The sequence below is a fragment of the Ammospiza caudacuta genome, chromosome 6, assembly GCF_027887145.1.
Source record: "Ammospiza caudacuta isolate bAmmCau1 chromosome 6, bAmmCau1.pri, whole genome shotgun sequence".
NCBI lineage: Eukaryota > Metazoa > Chordata > Aves > Passeriformes > Passerellidae > Ammospiza > Ammospiza caudacuta.
The window spans coordinates 12,546,855-12,567,062 of NC_080598.1; the positions used below are offsets into that span (position 1 = coordinate 12,546,855).

At 56.2% G+C, this 20,208-nt stretch overlaps 3 protein-coding genes across 3 annotated transcripts; 1 reads left to right on the forward strand and 2 right to left on the reverse strand.

The window, feature by feature from the left end:
* Positions 1-693: 693 nt before the first annotated feature.
* Positions 694-12,978, reverse strand: DDB1 (damage specific DNA binding protein 1). Its single transcript, XM_058806237.1, has 27 exons — positions 12,841-12,978; positions 11,591-11,739; positions 11,381-11,497; positions 10,302-10,523; positions 8,965-9,079; positions 8,769-8,866; positions 7,930-8,088; positions 7,504-7,587; positions 7,236-7,352; positions 6,803-6,905; positions 6,632-6,707; positions 6,444-6,552; positions 6,046-6,224; positions 5,802-5,965; positions 5,614-5,721; positions 5,198-5,405; positions 5,006-5,101; positions 4,723-4,834; positions 4,150-4,273; positions 3,746-3,910; positions 3,309-3,403; positions 3,015-3,185; positions 2,434-2,543; positions 2,101-2,270; positions 1,900-2,002; positions 1,554-1,677; positions 694-1,264 (listed from the first exon to the last, which is right to left on the reverse strand). Exons 1-27 carry the CDS (start codon positions 12,899-12,901, stop codon positions 1,181-1,183), a joined length of 3,423 nt encoding a protein of 1,140 aa, XP_058662220.1. The 5' UTR covers positions 12,902-12,978; the 3' UTR covers positions 694-1,180.
* A 109-nt stretch (positions 12,979-13,087) lies between these two features.
* Positions 13,088-17,370, forward strand: TKFC (triokinase and FMN cyclase). Its single transcript, XM_058806439.1, has 18 exons — positions 13,088-13,173; positions 13,806-13,852; positions 13,938-14,127; positions 14,199-14,309; positions 14,393-14,574; positions 14,645-14,723; positions 14,822-14,911; positions 15,024-15,058; positions 15,155-15,239; positions 15,313-15,402; positions 15,486-15,602; positions 15,773-15,892; positions 15,978-16,115; positions 16,364-16,470; positions 16,563-16,666; positions 16,744-16,777; positions 16,884-16,973; positions 17,054-17,370. The coding sequence occupies exons 2-18, from the start codon at positions 13,847-13,849 to the stop codon at positions 17,219-17,221; spliced, it is 1,746 nt and encodes a 581-aa protein (XP_058662422.1). The 5' UTR covers positions 13,088-13,173; positions 13,806-13,846; the 3' UTR covers positions 17,222-17,370.
* A 406-nt stretch (positions 17,371-17,776) lies between these two features.
* On the reverse strand, positions 17,777-20,116 carry LOC131558587 (lysosomal membrane ascorbate-dependent ferrireductase CYB561A3). Its single transcript, XM_058806440.1, has 6 exons — positions 20,076-20,116; positions 19,041-19,246; positions 18,769-18,977; positions 18,540-18,694; positions 18,163-18,319; positions 17,777-18,050 (listed from the first exon to the last, which is right to left on the reverse strand). Exons 1-6 carry the CDS (start codon positions 20,114-20,116, stop codon positions 18,027-18,029), a joined length of 792 nt encoding a protein of 263 aa, XP_058662423.1. The 3' UTR covers positions 17,777-18,026.
* Between the last annotated feature and the right edge of the window lie 92 nt (positions 20,117-20,208).

Here is a 20,208-nt window from a genome sequence, read left to right on the forward strand (position 1 = left end):
TTTATCCCAAAAAAAGCAGGGTGCCAACACTGCACTGGCACCACCACCCCCAGTTTTGGTGGGGGAAAAAGAGCACTGCCAGGTCCTGGGCTGTGCTGCTCCCTGGGCCTCCCAAAATTTGGGAATAGGCTGCTCCAGGCAGGTAAACAGAGCCCGAGGCAATAAAAGCAGCAGCACAGAGTCCAAGGTCACTCCCTGCTCCCCCAGCTCTCGGAAGAGATGTCCAAATATAGCCCTGTCCCTGCGGTCTCCTCTGAAAACACAGGATGGAAGCGGAGCCAGGGATGATTCCAGCATGAGCTGCCTCTGGGAGGGAAGGATTTGGGAAAAACCTGCAGGGAATGGGACTTGGGGGGCACTTAACCAGGGCTACAGGGGAGATTCAGGCTGGGGAGAGCATGGTAAGATCCAGGATAACCCCCAAATTCTATGAGAGATGTGAAGGAGGTGGGAGACCACGGGAACTATAAATGACTAGCCAGAGGCTGGAAAATCCAGCTTTCCAAAAAAATTCCATTACAATCTGCCTCTCAAGGCACTCACAGTGCCACTGGCAACCAGACAAGGAACTAAAATTTCCTACAAATCCAAGAAAAGCTAGAAAAATGGACCTGGAAAACAGGTGTCCCCAATATCCCAGAGCCGAGGACACAGATATCATCATTCCTTAGGACACAGATCTTTCCTCTTGGACTACTTTATTTGGTAAAACTCCGAGATCAGCAACAGCTTAAACTTCCCAGAACATCCCTCCCTCAGCAAGGCATGGATCCCATGAAGAGAGAGTTATCCCGCTCGGCTCCAGCCTCGGCTGCTCCTCCAGCTTTGATTCCTCTTCCAAAAAACCACAAGGAATCCAAAAAAATCCAGGATCAAAAGCAAAACCAAAAGCCAAAAAAGTAATAAAATATCTAAGGACATCAGGGAAAAGGGAATCGAGGCGAGGGCATCAGATCCCAGTGGATCACCCAAGGAAAGGGACAGTTCTGGGTCCAGCCAATTCTGCAGAATCCATAAATCCCAGCAGGAGATGACTGACACCTCCCCAAATTCCTAACAAGCCGCTTCCCCTGCGAGATTCCGTCCCCCTCTGGCCGCTGCTGCCAGTGCTGGGCACAGCTGGGGAAGGATTCCCTTGCTCCATGTGGAGGGCAGGGGCAGGGAACAATCCCGAGTCCTGCTAGTGGATCCGGGTCAGCTCCTCCACGATCTTGATCAGGTCATCCACGGTGGCTTCCCTCTTCATCCCGCTTCCATCGTCGATCTGCACAGGGAGGAAAAGGCATTGGAGATGTTGGCAAGTGCCAAAAAACATTCCCAGATCATTCAGAAAGGTGTGAATTTAGAACTTCCCAGAGAGACTGTGGCTTCCCCATCTCTAGAAGTATTCCAGCCCAGGTTGGACAAGGCTTGGAGCAACATTGTCTAGTGGGAGGTGTCTTGAAGTTCCTTCCAACCCAAACCATTCCATAACTCTGCAATTCCATGATTTACTGAGCCTGGATTCCTGAGCAAGGCCCTTGAAGGATCCAAGGCCACATTCCCAAGCTCACCTGCAGGTTTGCCACCACTTCCTGCATCTTGGGCCTGCTGATGTCCAGGAAACTCTCGATCAAGTCTCCATCGATGAATCCTGTGGCTGGTTCCGTCTTCCGTTCAGTGTGGAACGATCTCCAGGTGCTGCTGTCAAGGAGCCAAATCCACAGGGAATAACAGGAGCCCTGGACATGGTTAATGGTGGGATGGCAGTGCTGGGTTAATGGTTGGACTCTGTGGTCTCAGAGAGATTTCCCATCTTTAATTCCAGGATTGTTCAGGGCCATGGCAAACCCACTCCCACCCTCTCCAGCTGGTAAACTCCCCCCAGCACAAGCTCCTGGCTGGAATGCTAAAGGATATAAGGAATGCTCAATCTTCCCCACGCTCTTGATGACTTTGTTGAGCCTGTTCTGCATGTCCAGGAGCAGGTTGTACCAGCTTTCCGACAGGGATGTCACCAGGCCTGCACGGGAATAACGGTCATGGGAATGTGGCAAATGTGGAGCTGGATGAGCTTCCCAACCCAAACCATTCCAGGATTCTGCAGCCCCTGCTCCTTACCGATCATTCCATTGACAGTGCCAAAGAGCACGGATCCCTGGGTGGGCGTGGAAGTCTCTCCCAAGTTCTGCATGACCAGGGATCCGTGGCAGAAGACATTGACGAACTCTCCCAGGTGGGATAATCCCACTTCCTGCAGGTGCTGCCGCTCCTCGTCTGTCGTGGCCGCGCTGGAATCCCAAACACCGCTCAGTCCCGGATGGGGGCACTCCAAAACTTTCCCTTGCTCCCAAAAGCTGGGAATGCTCCTCCAGTTTTCCTGAAGATCCCATAATCCATCCCTCCCAGCATGTGCTGTCACATCACATCTCATCCCCATCCCATCCAGTTTACCTGTCCTTCTGGCACACGAACAGATTGAAAGCGTTCTCTGCTCCCAAGAAATTATCATCATCCAGGATCTCCACGGCACTCATCCAGTTTGGATTGAAATCCCGGGCAATCTGGAAGGGGCCAAGAGGGGACATGCTGTGTCCAGGTGGCCTGGCCTGGGATCCTGCATCCTCATCCCACCCAACACCAATATTCAGGAGCAAGGCAGGATCCAGCATGTCCCTCTCTGCTCCAGGAAGCAGCAGAGCAAGAAAGGCACTCCTGGAGATGGTCCTAGTCCAAGTGGTACTTGGATAACATCCTGGGAAAGTGTGGAGCAGCCTATGCCAAAGCCACTCCAGCAATTTAAACCCCCATTCCAAGTGGACACCAGGCATCCCAGATGGCACCTCCCACCCACCAGGCACCAGCTGCTCTTCCCACAGCCAGTTCCCTGGAAACTGAGGGATCCATCCCTCCAGAAACCACAGGGATCCATGTCAAACCTTATCCAGTCAAGCCAAGCCCCTCCTTTTATCCCCTCCAATACCATTCCCTGTGTCTAGATCGGTCAGAATTGATTCCTGGCACCGCTTCCTTACCTCCTCGAAATTCCCTTCCATGGGTTTGTAGGCCAGGAGCAGCACGGAGCGCATGAGGTCTCCCACCAGGATGAAATCCCCCTTGGTTTTCAGGTACAGGGCCATGATGTTGTTGTAGTGGTTGCACTCTGTGCGCAATTCCTTCTCCGCTGTCCACTCATACAGGCGCACCTGTGGGATGGGACACGGATTGGGATTCTCCACATGGGAGCTGGGATATGCTCCTCAACAGACACCTGGCTGGCATCCAGATCCACAAGCATGCTCCCAAAATAATGTCAGGGCCTTGCTTACCGTGCTGTTGATGCTGGCTAACAGCTTCCCGTTGAATTCCACCATGGAATACACAGCTCCCTTGACCTCCTTCTCAGCCAGGCTCTGCAGCTTCCCTGGAATAAAGCCAGGCATTACTTGGGTTGTTTATCCAAAGAGTGGGAAGTCAAGGGGGTTCAGCCCAGCTGGCCTGAATTTTGTTTCCTAAAAAAAACTGTCTCTGAGGGGGACAAGTGACATGGAAAGCAAATCCCAGAATCCAGGGCTGGTGAGGGATTCTTGGGCATCTCTAGGAGACAGGGAGAAAGGGAACACAGCACCTACAGATCCCAACAACAGATTCCTTGGGAAAAACTGCCTGCTCCTGTGACACAAGCTCTCTGGGGCTTGAGAAGCTCCTCCCTGATCTCCCACCAAAAAAAGCTGGATTTTTCCAGGTGAGAACACCTTGATCTTACCATCAGAGTAGTGGAAGACGACGATCCGGCCCTGCTTGGGCTCTGCTTCCTCGGGATACACCATGGCAGTGCCCACAATGAAGTAGGTGTTGGGATCCTTTCCCAGCTTGCAGGAGACCAGGCTGAGGGCATACTCATTTTGCAGGAATTGGTGAGCATGGAGCACTGGGGGCAAAAAAATAAAGTGGGAAATGTAGGAACAACTGGGATCCCAAAGTCCTTAAACTGAAAGCTTAAGACACATCCTGGAGATTCCCTGTCCTATTCCCCACCACCTTGTGCCCATCAAAAACTGGTATTCTCTAAACCTTATGGCTGATGTTCCTGCAGGAAAATGTTTTGGCTGAAGCTCCCCATGGCTTCTCCAGGATGAGAAAAGCTGGATTTTGGGATGGGACAGGTACCTTCAAAGGTGTGCTGGTCTATGATGAGCAGGTTGTGCACTTCCACCTCCTCTCCGAAGGATGTCTCGTGTGGAGCTGTGCTGCTGGAAAACAGCTTGCTGGTGCTCACACTGCTGGACAAGGCCTGGGAAACAGGAAAATCCATCACATCCCAGTGCTACTTGGGATATCCACACAGCCTCAGGTAGCCAGTGAGAAGGGAAAAGGGATGGGAGAACAGGTGGAGCAAGGAATGAGTAAAGGGACACAGTCCTTGCTCCTGCAGGGCTGAGTGATGGTGTTAATCTGAGTTTACAAAGAGCTGGTTTCCAGAGCTGGATCCTTGGGAAAAGGAAAACTTTGGAGACCACACAGAAGCTTGTATGGGATATGGAAGAAGCAGCACCCAAAAATAAAGGGGATCAGGTGGAACAGTGGCTGTGCCACCCCCTCAGAGAGATCCCACCATTCTATTCTTCCCCAGCTGAGGAACAGGAGTGGACTCACAGCTTTGGAAAAGAGCACCATCTAGAAGAACCTGGATCAGGAATTCTGATCCCCACAGCATAGGGATGACCCAGTCTGGGATCTCACCTGGGTGCTGGCACTGGGTCTGAGTGCTGTGGTGCCCCCACTGGCATCCTGCACCTCGATCCGGCTGGAGAGCACCCCAAAGCACTGGGATACCTCCTGGTAGCAGATTTTCCTGTGGGATAAACAGAGCCATGTGAGAGGGAGAGCCAGGAAAGGCCATTCCAAGAGCTCTGGAAACAACAAGAGCTGTCTGTTTACTCCTGGGATGGCAACATCACCCCAACCCTTGTCCTGTGCAGCAGAGCACCCTGATCTCAGGAATCCTCATTCCAGGAATCCTCACCTGGGCGACTCATAGAGGGGAACAGTGCGGATATGAAGCTTCTGGATCTCATCAATGGTGCCAATGGTCAGGGTGCTGTTGTTGGCCAGGGCCAAACTTGTGGAGAAAAAAAATCATGGAAAACTGGGTGAGACAGCAAGAACCTCCCTCTCCCCCATATCCCTTAGGATCAGGGACTCGTGGTGGGCTCACCTGTCGGGATATCCGTCGGAATTGAGGGGGCACATGTAGTTGACCTCCTTGAGGTTGACGTTGGAGAAGACCAGCTTGTGGTTGCTGCTGTAGATGACGGTGGGGCGGTCGGAGCAGGCAAACACGTTGGTGGTGGACAGGGAGCGGAATGTCCTCAGCACCGTGGGCTGTGTGCCCAGGGTCACCTTCTTCCTGTCACTCAGCAAGCCTGGATTCAAAGGGAAAAGGGATTGGGACATGCCACAACACCTCAGGGAAAAAAGGATTGAGGGTAAGCCCACCCCAGATTTAAGAATCCATCTCCTTCCTCCAGTGTGCTGGAGAAATCCCCCAGCCCACAGCCAGTCCCTAAGCATGAGGCTGAGAAAGCAAGGAGGATCTTTCCCAAAAAACTGGAAAGGAAGGGAAAAGGTCACCTGTCTCAAGGCTGAGGCCGAAGTAGAAGAGAGCTCCATCCCCCAGGGCACACAGGAGGTAGTGGCTGCTCTCAAAGGTCGTCATCAGGATGGAGCGAGGGATAATCTCTGTGGGAAGCAGGCAAAGGGATGGATGAGTTCACTCAGGACATGGATAGTGACCCCTGCCACCCTTGGGAGGCTCCTACCTCCTCCCAGCATCTCCTTGTGCAGCAGCTCGAAGGACGGCAGCTTCAGGATGCGGGCAGAGATGTCAGTCCAGAGCCCGATGGCACAGAGCGGGGACATCCCGTTGGAGTCTCCCAGGGGGGTGATGTCCAGGCAGGCCACCTCGTGCTCCATCTCTGTGCAGCTGGGAGGAAGGAAACAGGACAGGTGTCTGCCTGGATCCCAAATCCCAGCATCCCAAGGGCCCTGAGGATGTGGGCTCACCTGATCTGCCGGAGCTCCTGGGGCCGGATCTCCAGGTAGTACAAGGCTCTTCCCACGGCCACCACCACCTGGTTGCTGTTGCAGGAAGCGACGCTGATGTTCTTCCCATTGGGCTCTTTCCACTCGCTCACCAGGGATTTGGGCTCCTGGCTGACCAGTCGCACCGAGGCAGACGTGATCTGGGAAGAGAGACAGGAAAAATCATGGAAAACAGTGTTTCCAAAGTGGGTGGCACAGCAAGAACCTCCCTCTTTCCATATCCCTTAGAAACATGAGCCCAGGATCCTGTTTGCTGATCCCATCAGCTCAAGGAAGCATTTCAGCCTCTGCCCTGGATATGTCACAATCCATATGGTGCTAGGAGAGCCATATTCATGTTTTCCTCATGCTGGATTTACCTGGATCAGCTGCTGATGTGCCACGTTGCCACAGAAGAAGGTCTGCTGGTCATCCACAAATCCTGTGAGCTCTGTCTCTTCCACTTCCTCTCCGTTCAACATCAGAACCCTGAACAGGGAAGGGAATTCCCATTAATTCCTGCTCCAACATGGGGCTGAGAGCCTGGATCAGCTCATCCCACCTTTACCTGGTCTGGCCAACAAATGACAGCACCAAGGTGTTGTCCGTCTCCCGGTGTGGATCCGACCTCAGTGGCCACAATCCTGCAACAAGGATACCACAGTTTCTCACAATTCCACATCTCAACCTCATCTGTGCCCACCATGTTCCCCCTGAGGCTGTGGAACACCTCCCACACCTTTAATTCCCGGCAGGTCGATGCTGGCGTGCTCGTGGATCCCGATGCCGTTCCGGATGATCCGCAGCGATCCCTCTTTGAAGGCCCCGGAGCAGGTGACCAGCTGGAGGAAAAGCAGATGGACTTTACCAGCTGTGGCTGGGAAGCTCTCCCACTCCTCTCTGGGAGGTCCCATTTCTCATGGAAATGGGGAAGCCATTTTCAAATCATGGAATCCTGGCATGGTTTGGGTTGAAAGGGACCTGAAAGATCCACCAAGGCCAGGCTGGACAGGGCTTAGAGCAACCTGGTCTAGTGGAAGGTGTCCCTGCCCATGGACTGAGATGATCCTTTAAGGTCCCTTCCAACCTAAACTATTCTGGGATCCTATGATTTTATGGATACACTCAGGCAAAAATTCCCAGCAGTGAGGAGGGAAAAGCAGGAATGTTACCTGGCCTTGGCCTTGCCTCTCCAGGTCCACCACGCACATGTCCACGATGGGCCCGAGGTTGGTGAAGGTCTCCATGGCCACCACGTAGGATCCCTGCTCATTGCTGTCCACGTTGAGCTGGGAATAAATACTGGAATCAATTTCTGTCTTTCAAGAAGCAGGACAAGGAAAGGGTGGGCAAGGAGAAGAGAGGAAAATGTATCCAGATCTCCAGGTTGGGATGGAAATCGAGTTTTGTGGGAACCCACAGCCAGGAGCTGCCACATACCTTCACAAGCTGGGAATCTCCAAGCCTGGAGCCAACAAACACCACTCCATTATCCAGGTAGGTCAGGCACTCTGCAATGGATGTCTGGGAAATGGGAAGAGGCAGGTGACCCACCAATGACATGGAAAAGTCCTGGCATACACACCCCTTCCACCACTAAGCTGTTATCCAATAGAAAATCCCTGGGCAAGGTAAGGGAACTTAATCCCTTCATAAATCCCACAGAGTCCAAGCTCCTCACAGTACAAGTACCAGGAAAAAAAATGGGAAGAATATAAGTTTAAGTGCCCACAGGGACTCTTCCCAACAGTTCAGGGCTGTGACAAATGTGAGGCACCCAAAATTCCCACTCATTCCTGAAAGGAGCCTTTCCAGACTTGGCAGAATCCCAGGCAAGTGCCAGGGGATGGCCCAGGTGATTCCTACCTCTCCCAGCAGCTCCACACGCAGATCCTTCAAGGTGACAGTGCCGTCCATCTGCTCCTCCTTCTCCAGGAGCAGCATGAAGAGCCTCCCTTCCATGTCTCCCAGCAAATACCGCGATCCGTTGGGATCCACACGGTTGTGGCACACGATGGTGCTTTGCTGCAGGGAAAGTAGGGAAATCAAGGATTCCTCTGGAACAGCCCCAAACCAGTCCCCAAAAGTTCTGTGCAGGTGATGTGCTCCCAGCTCCAGTATCCCACCCATTCCAGAGCTCCAGGAGCAGACTGAGACCTTCAGGCACCAATATTCCTGTTTCTTCCCCCAAGATATTTAGCTTGTGCTTATTTCCATCTCAAAAGGACTTTCAGCCCTCTTTCAGCTTGGAACAGCACCTCAGCCTTGCCATTAGTGCTTCCTCCCCCTATTAAATGTGGGAAGTGGCCTGTTATTCCCACAAAACCCACAAGTCCAATTGCTGTCCCAAAATCTTTAAGCCTTTTCTCCTCTGAACAAGTCTCCAGGGGGCTCATCCATGTTTTCCACTGCCTGAAATGAAACCAGGCTCTGCCCTGGAACTGTGCCCAGACCATGCACTAATTCCTAATTAATCCCAGTCCCCGGGGCCCAAACAAAATTCCAAGAGCTCTACAGAAAGAAGAGGCACACAGGGATCATGGATGTCTCTCAGCCCCCAGAAACAGTGACCAGGAAGTCAAACCTCTGCGAGTCCAAGTAAGTGGCACTATTAGACCACACCTGGGACAACAGGGGTTTGAATTCCTGTCTGGAAGGCCTGGGAAAGGAGGGATTTTTTGGGATGCAGTCCTGGATCCCCTCACCTTGATGATGGGAGGAGCAATAGCCAGATATTTATCCCCATTGTGGTAGGTGATGGATTCCTGCCCGATGATAATGGCGCCTCCGAAGGGCTCCGGCACTGTGGGACACACAACAAACATGAGGCAACCTGCCAGGAAAGAAGGAGCCATCCAGCCTGGAAAAACATGGCAAGATCTTTTACAAACAAGGCCCAACCTGCAATGACCATGGAGGCTTCGGCCTCCACATTTTCCTGCTTCCAAGGGCCTTTGTTGAATTCCTTCTCCCGCAGGGACACCTCATATGTCTTCACGTGGCGGCCCTGGGGGTCCTGGGAGAGAAGCAAAAGTGGATGAGATTCCAGAGGTGAGGAGATTCCACCTCAGCTCCTGCAAAAACACCCCTTCCAGGAAGCTTCTGAGGTTTCTCACCTCCTCATCCTCCCCCACATCCACACACCACCATTCTCCCAAATTTTTCCATATATAATTACCCCCTGAGGAAATCCCTGAGCTGGAAAAGACTGGGAAGTATTTTTCCATTGTTTTACAATGATATGGGAACTGATATTCTGGAATTTGTTTTCCTCTGACAACCTGGGAACAAGTGGCATAATGGAGTATCACCCCCTCCTCCAGCTCTTGCAAACGTTCAGGAATTCAGGAGTTTTTATCTTTTTTCCTTGTAGTTCAGGACTTCCCAAAAATCATCCCAGCTGCTGCTATCCTATTCAGACCAAGTCCTGGGATAATGGGTAATAAATGGAGAAGGAATTATAGAAACAACTTGGAAACTTTCTCTTCTCCATAGGCAAGGATCGAAACAATCCAGAGGTTTATGAGTCAGAACTGACATCCTGCTCCTGCTCCAAGGGTTCAAGTTGTTTTGACATGGATGATGGAATCCTTGAAGTTGGAAAAGCAATTTTCCAACTGTTCTCCCATACTCCAGGTATGTGGTGACAAAGTGGCTTCTTCCCTTCAGGAACTTTAGGGAGGATGCAGCAGTGCCCAAACAAGGAATAATGGAGCCACTGCTGGCATAGGATTTCAGCTAAGCTTGGGATAGCCCGGAATTTAACAAAGGAAAGCTAATCCCTTGCTCAGTCAGAACAGCAAAGGCTCTTGGGATCAAAAAGGCATCCAGAGAAGACTGGGAATGCTCCTTCCATAAAGAACCAGGTGATGGGAGAGGTTATGAATCCTCTTTACACACCTGGAATCACCTCCCAAGAACAGCAAGCAGGTCACTGCCTTGTTTTTTAAGGAAAGGCTCAAGTCTTGCTCTGGGAAACAACTGGTTGTGGATCTTGCTGGAAAGATCCCTAAATTCCTCCTGGGGGGTATAACAAGGAAAATTCCCACCCAAGGCAGAGCTGCCCTGGAATCCTGTGGGAAAGCTCTGCTTCCTCCCTCCCAGAGCTGGAAAAAGGCAGTATGGAGGAACATGGACCTGGAGGAGCTGGATCACCCCTGATTCTGCCCTCCAAAAATCCTTTGGAAAACCTTGGGAGCCCTTGGCTCCACCTGGGCTATCCATGGATAAGCAGGCACCTGGTAGACGAAGCAGATGGTGGGAGCCTGGCAGCCATAGAGGAATTTCACATCGATGACCTGGAGCTCCTCCAGGCGGATGTTGAAGGCCTTTAGCTCCTTGTTGTCCCGGTCCAGGGGGATGACCTTGAAGAGGCCGTCGTAGAGGCGCAGCCCGATCATCCGGCACTCGGGATCGATGATCCCGATGATCCCAGTCTCCGAGGGCCGCCCGATGCGATCCTGAGGGAGAATTCCAGAGACAGGGGAAAGGGAAAGGGGATTAGTGCCAGGATAATATCCCTGAAAACATGGACAGGGGTTAGCTGCCAGCCCTTAGGTGAGGAATGGCTCCATGCACACTTCCCAACGGGCTTGAGAATTTAATTCCAGCTGGGAAGCCACCAAGCCTAATGAGGAGATGCCTTTCCAACTGCCCCACCTGGCAGAGCTCCCACACCACACAGCTTCACCACAAATTACCACAGGATTCATTTCCCAGGGAAAATTTGGCCTCACAAGGAGTTTAGGCTTTCATTTTCCTTAAATTAAATTTGTCATTCCACAAGGTCTCCCAAAAATATAGTTGAATCCATAGAGAAATGACTTGGAGCATCCTGGTCTAGTGGAAGGTATCCATGGCAAGGGGTGGAATGAGATGATCTCTAAGTCCTGTCCATCCCACACCATTCCAGGATTCCATGTGCTGGTTTAGATGAGATACCGGGAAGAAATCCTTCTCTGTGAGGGTAATGAGGCCCTGGGATGGATCTCCCAGAGAAATTGTGGCTACCCCATCTCTGGAAGTGTTCCAGGCCAGGTTGGATGGGGCTTGGAGCAACCAGGGATAGCACAAGGCATCCTTGCCCACAGAAGAGAACTGAATGAGCTTTAAGGTCTCTTTTCCAACCCAAACCATCCCAGAATTCCACTAATCCTTCCAGAGGCCAAGACTAACTCTGCAAACATCCTGTGACCCATCCCAGATCAAGCAAGGACCCACCAACAGAGCAGCAGAAATCCAACACCCTGCTGCACCAGGAGGGCAAAACCACCCCTAGGGAAGGGCATTCCCATGCCAGGTGCTGCATCCCCCTCACCTGCACGTTCCCATGGGCACGGGTGATGATGTCGATGCTATCCCCGTTCTGCTTGTACTCCAGGATGCAGGCGTTGTACTTGGCCGTCAGGATGAACAGCAAATCCTTGCTCTCCCCCTGCCCGGAAAAACCCACAGTCAGTGCAAATCCCAGGGGTGGAATTCCCAAATTCCCAAATCCCCAGCTCCCTCCCTGCCCTGCCCCAGCCACCTTGGGGCGGAAGAGCTCCATGACGGCCGTTTTCCCGTACATCCCCACTTCCTTGACGGGCCGCAGCCCCTCTGCCGTCACCACGTAAATCTCCAGCCGGGTGTTTTTGGCAATCAGCAGGTTCAGGTCCTCCGCAGAGGTGAAGTGTCCTGGGAAAACAGGGGAGGAATCCCAGAGGAGGGATCAGCTCAAGGAGCCAGGCTGCGCTTCCACACAGCCTCCCTGGAGCATCCCAAAATCCCAGCAGCTTCTGTTTTGCGGAGAAAAGAAAAAACCTCACAACTTTATAAAAGTTGTAAAGCCGGTATGTTTATTATGGTGCCGGACACATGTGGAGAAAACTCTCCTCAAAAAAGGAGGAGAGTACCTCTGCGTACTCTGAAAACTTCAGATCTCCTTTTATCGCCCTCTCAAACACATATGCATACAGTTTCACAACAGGTTCATACATATTCATTTTTATGGGTTTTGTGTGACTTTTACCACTAGTTCCTTTTTATCAGAAAGAATTTCGAGGTCAGGCTGACTTGCCCTTACAGCAGTCCCTGTCTCTATCATCTTCTGTCTCCTCCCCTTTATCTCTGTCCTTCGCTGAAGTAACTTCACTGAGCTTAGGCCTTGCAGTCTGGTTAAATAATTACAATTTCCAACCACAGACTCAACTCAAAAATGTACATTTCACCTAAATTAAAATGGATTTCTATCCTGGAAAATTTTCACTTTGCTTCACTTAATTCCATAGTGCTAAACACTCTCAGCAACTGCTTTCCCTCAGCCTGCACTCCTTGTTTTTCGGCAGAAATGCTTTTCCCACTATCTTTCCTCAGGAATCCTCATTCCTGGGGTCTCTTCCCACCACGCCCAGCATTCCCACGGCTCTTGGGGCTCCCGTAGTTTCCCCAAATCCCACTCTCTCTCACTCCTATTATGGATTTCAGGAGCACTTTGATTCTTCCTCTACCCCAAAATCCCCCAGCATCCCAAAACCCTCCGATACCCCAAAACCCTCCGGTAAACAAAATCCCCGGTACTCCCAACCCCCCTGGACTCCAAAACACACCCGTGAACCCCAAAACCCTCCCCGTACTCCCAATCCCTTCCCGGTACCCCAAAACCGCCCCGGGACCCCCAGTGCCCCCCGGCACCTCCATCCCCCCGTGTCCCCCGTACCCCCAGCCCCCGGTACCCCATAACCGCCCTCCCACGCCGACCCAAACAGGGCGCTCCCGTCACCTCCCGCCCCGCCGTACCAGTGACGCAGCCATTGACGGCCGTCGGCTTCTGCGCCGTCACCACGTAGTTGTAGGACATGTTGGGGGAACCGGGAGGTCCCGGCGGGGCGCGGGGAAAACCGGGGGGAACGGAGAGCGCGGCCTCTCCGCCGCCGTCGCAGCCACTTCCGGGAAGTGGGCGCACTGGGCCGCTCTAGCCCGCTGGGAGGACCTGGGAGGAGCAGACGAGAGGAGCCGCTCTAGCCCGCTAGGAGGACTTGGGAGGAGCAGCCGAGAGGAGCCGCTCTAGCCCGCTGGGAGGACCGCGAGGAGAAGCCGATAAGGGCGGTTGAAGGGCCCCGCCGAGCGCAGGTGTGGTGGGGGATGCGCGGGGGGTCTTCCCCTAAACCCGCTGGACCCGCGCTGATCCCACCCTGGTCCCACGCCGTATCCCGAAGGGAGGGCCCCATGTGGGAGGGTGCAGCCCCCTCCCTGCAGCTCTGTGCCCCCCGAAACCTGGGGTAGGGGTCCCCGCTGTGAGGGGGGAGCGTGGATCCGTTAAGGACCTGCACTGAGGGGAGATCCCTGAAGGTGGGAGTCCCTCATCACAAAACAAAGAGGTCCCTGTTTGGGGGGCGGGGGGTCCCATCGTGATTTCCCGCCTCGAAAGGGGGTCTCTCTTTGAGGGGGGGGCCGTCACTGTCCTCTCTCGCCCCAAAAAGGCGCCTGTTTAGGGGTTGTTCCATGCTGGCGCCTCATTCCAAAAGGGCGGCTTGGCTGGGTGCCGGGGGAGTGGCTCCATTCTGGCGCCTCTTTCTAAAAGGAGCTCCCTGCCTGGGCAGGTGTCCCTTTGTGGGGACGACTCCAACGCCAGTCCCATTCCCACCAGACAGACACTCCCCATAGCATCACCATCACCCCAGACACCATCCCATCCCGCCCCCTTCCCAGCCCCCCTCTCCGGACCACTGTCCACTTCAGGCTGGACCTTGCCCTCTTTGCAGACAGATTCCATCTTCGGCTCCGAGTGCTGCGCTCCGCTCCCATGGAGGTGAGCCCGGAGCAGGGGGGTTGGCATTCCTATGGGGCTGCCATTCCTCCTTTTGCCGTCCCACCGCTCCCCACTTTCCCCACAGATCCCCAAAAAACTGGTGACAACAGTGTCCGGCTGTGCCGATGACTCACTGGCCGGAGTGGTGGCCTGCAATCCCGGGCTCCGGCTGCTGCAGGGACACCGGGTGGTCCTTCGGGATGACCTGCAGGCCATCCGCGGCCGTGTGGCTCTGCTGTCCGGGGGGGGCTCCGGCCACGAGCCCGCCCATGCAGGTGAGACCCCCCCTGTCCCACCTGTACCCCTCACCCACGGACACGGTGCCGAGCCCTCTTCCTCTGCACAGGCTACGTGGGGAAGGGAATGCTGACCGGAGTGGTGGCCGGAACCATGTTTGCATCTCCATCCGTGGGCAGCATCCTGGCGGCCATCCGGGCTGTGGCACAGGCTGGAGCAGGTTGGGAACACACCGGGGTGGAATTCTGGGGTTCCTCCCTCCAGTGCTGCATCATTCCCGTTGTCTCCACATCCATCCTGCAGCCGGGATCCTCCTGATTGTGAAGAACTACACTGGGGACCGGCTGAATTTTGGGATGGCCCTGGAGCGGGCGCGGGCCGAGGGCACCGACGTGCGGATGGTGGTGGTGGGCGACGACTGTGCCTTCACCAAGCCGGGGAAAGCCGGGCGCCGCGGGATCTGTGGCACCATCCTCATCCACAAGGTTCTGCTGGGACCCTTCGTGGGGATATGGGGAATTCTGGGGGGTCACTCACCCGCTCTGCCCGGGACAGGTGGCGGGAGCTCTGGCCGAGGAGGGAGCGAGCTTGGATGAGGTCGAGAAGAAGGCGATGGCGGCTGCCAAAGTCATGGGTGCGTTGTGTTATCCCATGGGAATGCTGTCCTGTGTCACCCAGCCCCTGAACCCCAAAAATCCCCCCAGTTTTAACAGAACATTCCCACCTGCACAGGTACCCTGGGTCTCAGCCTGTCTCCCTGCAGCATCCCAGGATCCAAACCCTCCTTCCAGCTGGCTGAGGACGAGATGGAGCTGGGGCTGGGTGAGGAGCGGCCCCTTGGTGTCCCTCTTGTGTCCCTGGAGGGTCCCAGTGTCCCTGCCCCCCCGGGGAGGCGTCACCAGGGCTGGGATGTGACACGGCCCCATCTCCGTAGGGATCCACGGCGAGGCTGGAGTGCGCAGGATGAAGGTGAGGGGGAAATCCTGCTGCTCCCTCCCCATTCCCAAATCCCCTGATTCCCAGACTTCCCCACTCTGCTCCTTCCCTCCTTCATGTCCCCTCCAGATGCTGCCGGCAGATAAGGCTGTGGAGACGATGCTGACGCACATGACGGATCCATCCAGTGCTTCCCACCTGTCCCTGAAGCCTGGTGAGCTCCCCAGGACCCTCTGTGCTCCTCCAAACCCCTGGATCCCAGTCTCACCCTGCCCCCTGCCCTGCAGGATCCTCTGTGGTGCTCATTGTGAACAACCTGGGTGGATTGTCCTGCCTGGAGCTGGGAATTGTGGCTGGAGCTGCTGTGCGCTACCTGGGTGAGTGCAGAGGGGAGCTTGGGATCCCATTCCCTGGCTCTGGCTGCTCTGGAGCGACCCTGTCTGGATCCTGGATCCTGCAGAGAACCAAGGGATCCGCATCGTCCGGGCCATGGTGGGATCCTTCATGACAGCAATGGAAATGGCTGGAGTCTCCCTCACCCTCATGCTGGTGGATGAGGAGCTGCTCAGGCTGATCGGTGAGTTCCTGGTGGGAATGTGGCCTGGGATTGGGGCACAGGGGTTTCCACATGCTGGGTGATGGGACACAAGGTCGGTGGGATGTCTGGGGGTGGAATTCCTGGCTGCTGGGTGTGCCAGTGAGGATCCAATTGGATCCTGAGCCACCACATACCTCTGGCTTTTCCAGATGCCAAGACCATGGCCATGGCGTGGCCCAACATTCTCGTGGGACCGGCGACCACCCGGAAGGAGGAGGTGCCAGCACCGATAGAGCCACCCAGGAAGGCAGAGGATGAGGCTGGAACTGGTACAGGGCTCCCATCCCTTGTCACACCCCCGCTCTGTGCCTCAGTTTCCCTCGGGAATGTGCAGGCTGCATCTCCTCTCCGCAGGGCTCAGCACGGCGCGGGTGGAGCGGGTCCTGCAGCGGGTGTGCAGCACCTTGCTGGATATGAAGGAGAAGCTCAATGAGCTGGATCGGGGAGCTGGTGACGGGGACTGCGGCCACACCCACGCCCAGGCAGCCCAAGGTGAGTGTGGGGGACATTATCCAGGGAATTGTGGGAAATGCTGCCCTAATGGCACCTCCCAGGAGTGGGGAGTTCCCCAGGACATCCCTTCCTGGGACCAAGGAAACCTGGGGTGTCCCTTCCTGTAATTGTATCCTGCATCCAGTGGCAGCTTCTCTATGGAATTGAAGGCTGTCCCTGCTTGTCCCCACGAGGGACAGGGGACTGCAGGGCCACCACCCATCCCATTATCCCTTCTACTCCCACAGCCATCCAGGAATGGATGCGCTCCCGGCCGCCTCCGGCTGCCCCAGCCCTGCTGCTCTCCTCCCTGGCTGATGTGGTGCTGGCGCAGATGGGAGGCTCCTCCGGAGTGGTGAGTGGGGAATGGGAGTGGAGATGGGAATGGGGGAACACACCTGGGAATGGGGCCGTGTTTCCAGGCTGAGAATGATGGTATTCCCAAAGCTCTACGGGCTCTTCCTGACGGCAGCTGGCCAGAGGCTGCGTGGCCGCAGCGATTCCGGGGCGTGGGCTGATGCCATGGACGCCGGGATTGAGGCCATGCAGAGGTCAGTGCCGGGGCTGTGGAACCCCAGAGCCCCCTGGGAATCCCAATCCCCCCTGAATTTCCCTGCATCCCACACAGGTACGGAGGAGCCGCCCCAGGAGACCGGACAATGGTGAGTGCTGGGAGAGCCCAGGAGCTGGGAGAGCTTCCAGGAGGATGCCAGGGAGTTCCCACCTGGCCTCAGCCCTGGCTCCCAGACTAATTCCCACCCTTTGCAGCTGGATTCGCTGTTTGCAGCCGGACAGGCGCTGCATTCCCTGCGCAGTCCCGGTGCTGACCCGCTCCAAGTGCTGGCGGCAGCTGTCCAGGTATGGAGAGCTGGGACAGTGGGACAATTGGATGGGAGTCCCTGCCATTGTCCTGGAGAACAGCCTGTTTTCCCCGGCAGAGCGCGGAGGCGGCGGCGGAGGCCACCAGGCACATGGAGGCTGGGGCGGGCAGAGCCAGCTACGTGCACTCATCCCGGCTGGACCAGCCCGATGCCGGGGCTGTGGCAGTGGCAGCAGTGCTGGGGGCGGTGCTGCAGGGGATGCGGGACCCCCTGGGCACTCAGTAATTACAGGGATGTGTATCCCTAAAAACCTGTGTCCCCTTGTAGTGATCAAAACGGTTATCACAATAAACACTTGTCCCACCCACGTGACAGGGAGGTGTATCCCAACAACCCCCTGTGCTCCTTCAAGGATGTTTCTCAATAAACCTTAGGATGTGGCCCCCAGGAATCCTCTGTGTCTCCCATGCTAGCCTGGAGGGGTGGGTGGTGGAATTTGGGGGTGTGGGGGTGCCCCCCGTTGCTCCAGGCTGGGAAGGGAGATGGGAACAGGGATCCTGTGACTGGGGGAGGAAGGAAACCCAGGGTGTGGAGGGGAACCACAGAGCTCACATGGCTCTGGGCACGGGGTCTGGGGGTGAGTTTGGGGAAGGGGTAAAGGAGAAGCAGGGACAGGGCAGAGCATGATTCCAAATCCCATGGGGTGACCACAGGGAGCTGTCTCATGTCTCCAGGCAGGACAAGCCCTTGGAAGGGACAGCTTGGCTTGGCCAAGACCTACTCCCAAGCTCCCAGCTCCCAGGCCCTCCCTTGTCCCCAGGGATTGGAGTGCCAGAGCCCTGCAGAAGCCAATGTTTTATTCCATGTCCACGAGGCCCCTGAGTGGCTCCACCCTGAGCCGGATCCTCTGGAGTGGCAGTGACAAGGATGCTCCTCATTGTCCCAGCGAGGCTCCGGCAGCTCCAGCTGCGGCGTTGAGGGATGGCACCGGCAAGCGCTGGGGTTGGGCATGGCCCGGGATCCAGGCAGGAGCTGGCACAAGGAGTGGAGGCACAAGGATGCAGCTTGGCAGTGCTGGAGATCCCTGGGATCAGCGCCCGGCAGAGAGCAGGGGCTGTGGGAGACAGGGATGAGCCGGGGTCCCTCAATCCTTCCCCACCCTCAGGACTGTGCTGGGGGGCAGCTTCCCAGTTCAGCTTCCCAAATCCACCCAGCGCGTCCTGTACCTGGCGGGAGTCCGGGGAGTCGGAATCCGGGCGCTTCCAGCTGGGCCTGGCCAGGGCAGCCACCACCAGCACTCCAAAAATGAGGATGAGGAGCCCCAGGGTGTTGGCAAACACGGCCTCAGCCGGCAGGAGCTTGTATGCCATGGTCCCGTTCTTCCTGGAGCGGGGAAGAGAGGCTGGGAGTGTTCTGGATATTCCCAAACTCCCCCTCAAACCTTGCAGGGAGGTGTGCAGGGAGCCACACACCTGAGGAAGTGCTCAGTTCCCTTTGCTCTGCGCTGGTCCCTCCCAGATCCAGCCCGAATCCACATCCTGAGTGCCCCCCTATCCCCTGTGAGGGATCTTCCCAAGCCCACCCCCCTGCCCCTGACACTCACAGGCTGAAGAAAAGCTTCTCGTTGATTCCTGACATGCAGGAAGCCACGGACAGCATGAGGATGGTGGAGCCAAAGAAAACATGGATGGGCTTGTAGAGTGCCCGGAGCCAGGTGGGAGCCCAGGGCAGCAGGAACGCTCCAAAACCTGCCGCCCACTGCGGGAAGAGAACGTGAGGGTGGAAAACTCGGGATGCCGGAGGGATGGGGGGGATGCAGGAGGGATTCCCACCTGGCAGGAGAAGAGCAGGACAGTTGCCAACCCCATCCAGCTGTGCAGCGAGTACATGTTGGGCGTCCCTTGGGAGTTATGGAAGCAGAACACGGCCGCCAGCCCCAGCACGGTCAGGACGAATGCTCCCAAAGCCAAGCTGCCGTGCAGCACCTTCCAGGGAAGCTTGGGGCCGCTCCACGTGTGGGGAATTCGGTAAACCAGGGCAGCTGTGAGGGGAAAAAAACATCAGGAAGGAGCCGTGGCGGGATCCCCGCGCTCCCTCTGCTCACCTGCGCCGTAGAGCACCACCAAGCCCGTCACCATCAGCACCGGGTGCCAGTTGAACGTGCGGGAGCTGCCGTCCAGGGAGAAGCCCCCGCGCCAGTGCTGGCACCAGGTGCCCACCATGGCCACGCAGAGCAGTCCCAGCGCTCCCAGGAAGGCACTGAAGGGCAGGAAAGGCACGTCCAGCATGGCTGGGGAGCGTTGGTGGCACCTGCGGGTGAGCGAGGAGCCGGCTCAGGCTCCGGATGCGGTCCCAGGGAGGAGCCACGGAAAGAGGAACTGGGAGCCCAGAGGGTGTGGGGGGCAGCTGTGTCCCAGCCTGGGGAAGGTGACAGGATGGAGCTGCTTCCCAGCCAGGGATGGTGGCCCAGCTCCTTCCCAGTCTGGGAATGGTGGCAGGGATGGATCCAGGATGGTGGCACCTGGGGGTGATCAAGGGGTCTTTTGGGGCTCTCTGACATTGCCAGGAGGAACCATGGAAAGGGGAACTGGAACGCTGAGGGGGTGACCAGAGTCCAGCTGTGCCCTGGACTGGGAAGGAGGCCAGCGATGGAACAGGACATGCAGAGCAGAATTCCTGGGCACGGCAGCCCAGGGAATGGCAGCAAGGGGCTCTCAGTGTCAGCTGTCATGGTCCCCCTTGCAGGAACCTGACAGCTCTCATTTGCATGTGATTTGCATGTGCCCCCAGAAATCGGTATTTCTGTCCCCTCCGGGGACGGGGAATGTCCCGACACCCTCAAATCAGCTGCCTCACGGGACATAGTGACAGGAAACGGGTGGAGACACGGGGCCCCATGGTTCCCCAAAATGTGGGACACAGAGACTCACGGATCTCCCAAATCTGGGGTACTCGTTGCCATGACTCCCCGAAATCTGGGAACACGTGTCTCCACAGCCCCCCCCCCCAAACCTGAGGCTCCCCGGGACCTGGAACAAAACGCCCGGCCCTGACTCCACCCAAAACCCAGACCACGGGGTCCCTCGGCCCCTCCCAACCCCGGAGCCGCCCACCAGCGCTCCCAACCCCGGGGCTGTACCTGGGCCCCACCGCCCCTTCCTCGTCACTGGGCGCCGCCATCTTGGCGAGCGCCGCTCTGCCTGCTCATCTCTATGGTTTTCCCGCGCACCCCAATGTGCTGCCACAGAGGGGGGTGGCGGCCAGAGCGGCCC

Coding starts and splice junctions, on each gene's coding strand:
- TKFC (XM_058806439.1), top strand. Junction 15,240..15,312: donor CCACCTGTCCCTGAAGCCTG/GTGAGCTCCCCA, acceptor CCTGCCCTGCAG/GATCCTCTGTGGTGCTCATT. Junction 16,667..16,743: donor GGGATTGAGGCCATGCAGAG/GTCAGTGCCGGG, acceptor CATCCCACACAG/GTACGGAGGAGCCGCCCCAG.
- DDB1 (XM_058806237.1), bottom strand. CDS start 12,901: ATGTCCTACAACTACGTGGTGACGGCGCAGAAGCCGACGGCCGTCAAT. Junction 8,867..8,964: donor AGCCTCCATGGTCATTGCAG/GTTGGGCCTTGT, acceptor TGTGTCCCACAG/TGCCGGAGCCCTTCGGAGGC. Junction 3,404..3,745: donor CGTCTTCCACTACTCTGATG/GTAAGATCAAGG, acceptor GCTTTATTCCAG/GGAAGCTGCAGAGCCTGGCT.
- LOC131558587 (XM_058806440.1), bottom strand. CDS start 20,116: ATGGCGGCGCCCAGTGACGAGGAAGGGGCGGTGGGGCCCAG. Junction 18,978..19,040: donor GGTGGTGCTCTACGGCGCAG/GTGAGCAGAGGG, acceptor TTCCCCTCACAG/CTGCCCTGGTTTACCGAATT. Junction 18,695..18,768: donor TCCTGCTCTTCTCCTGCCAG/GTGGGAATCCCT, acceptor CTCTTCCCGCAG/TGGGCGGCAGGTTTTGGAGC.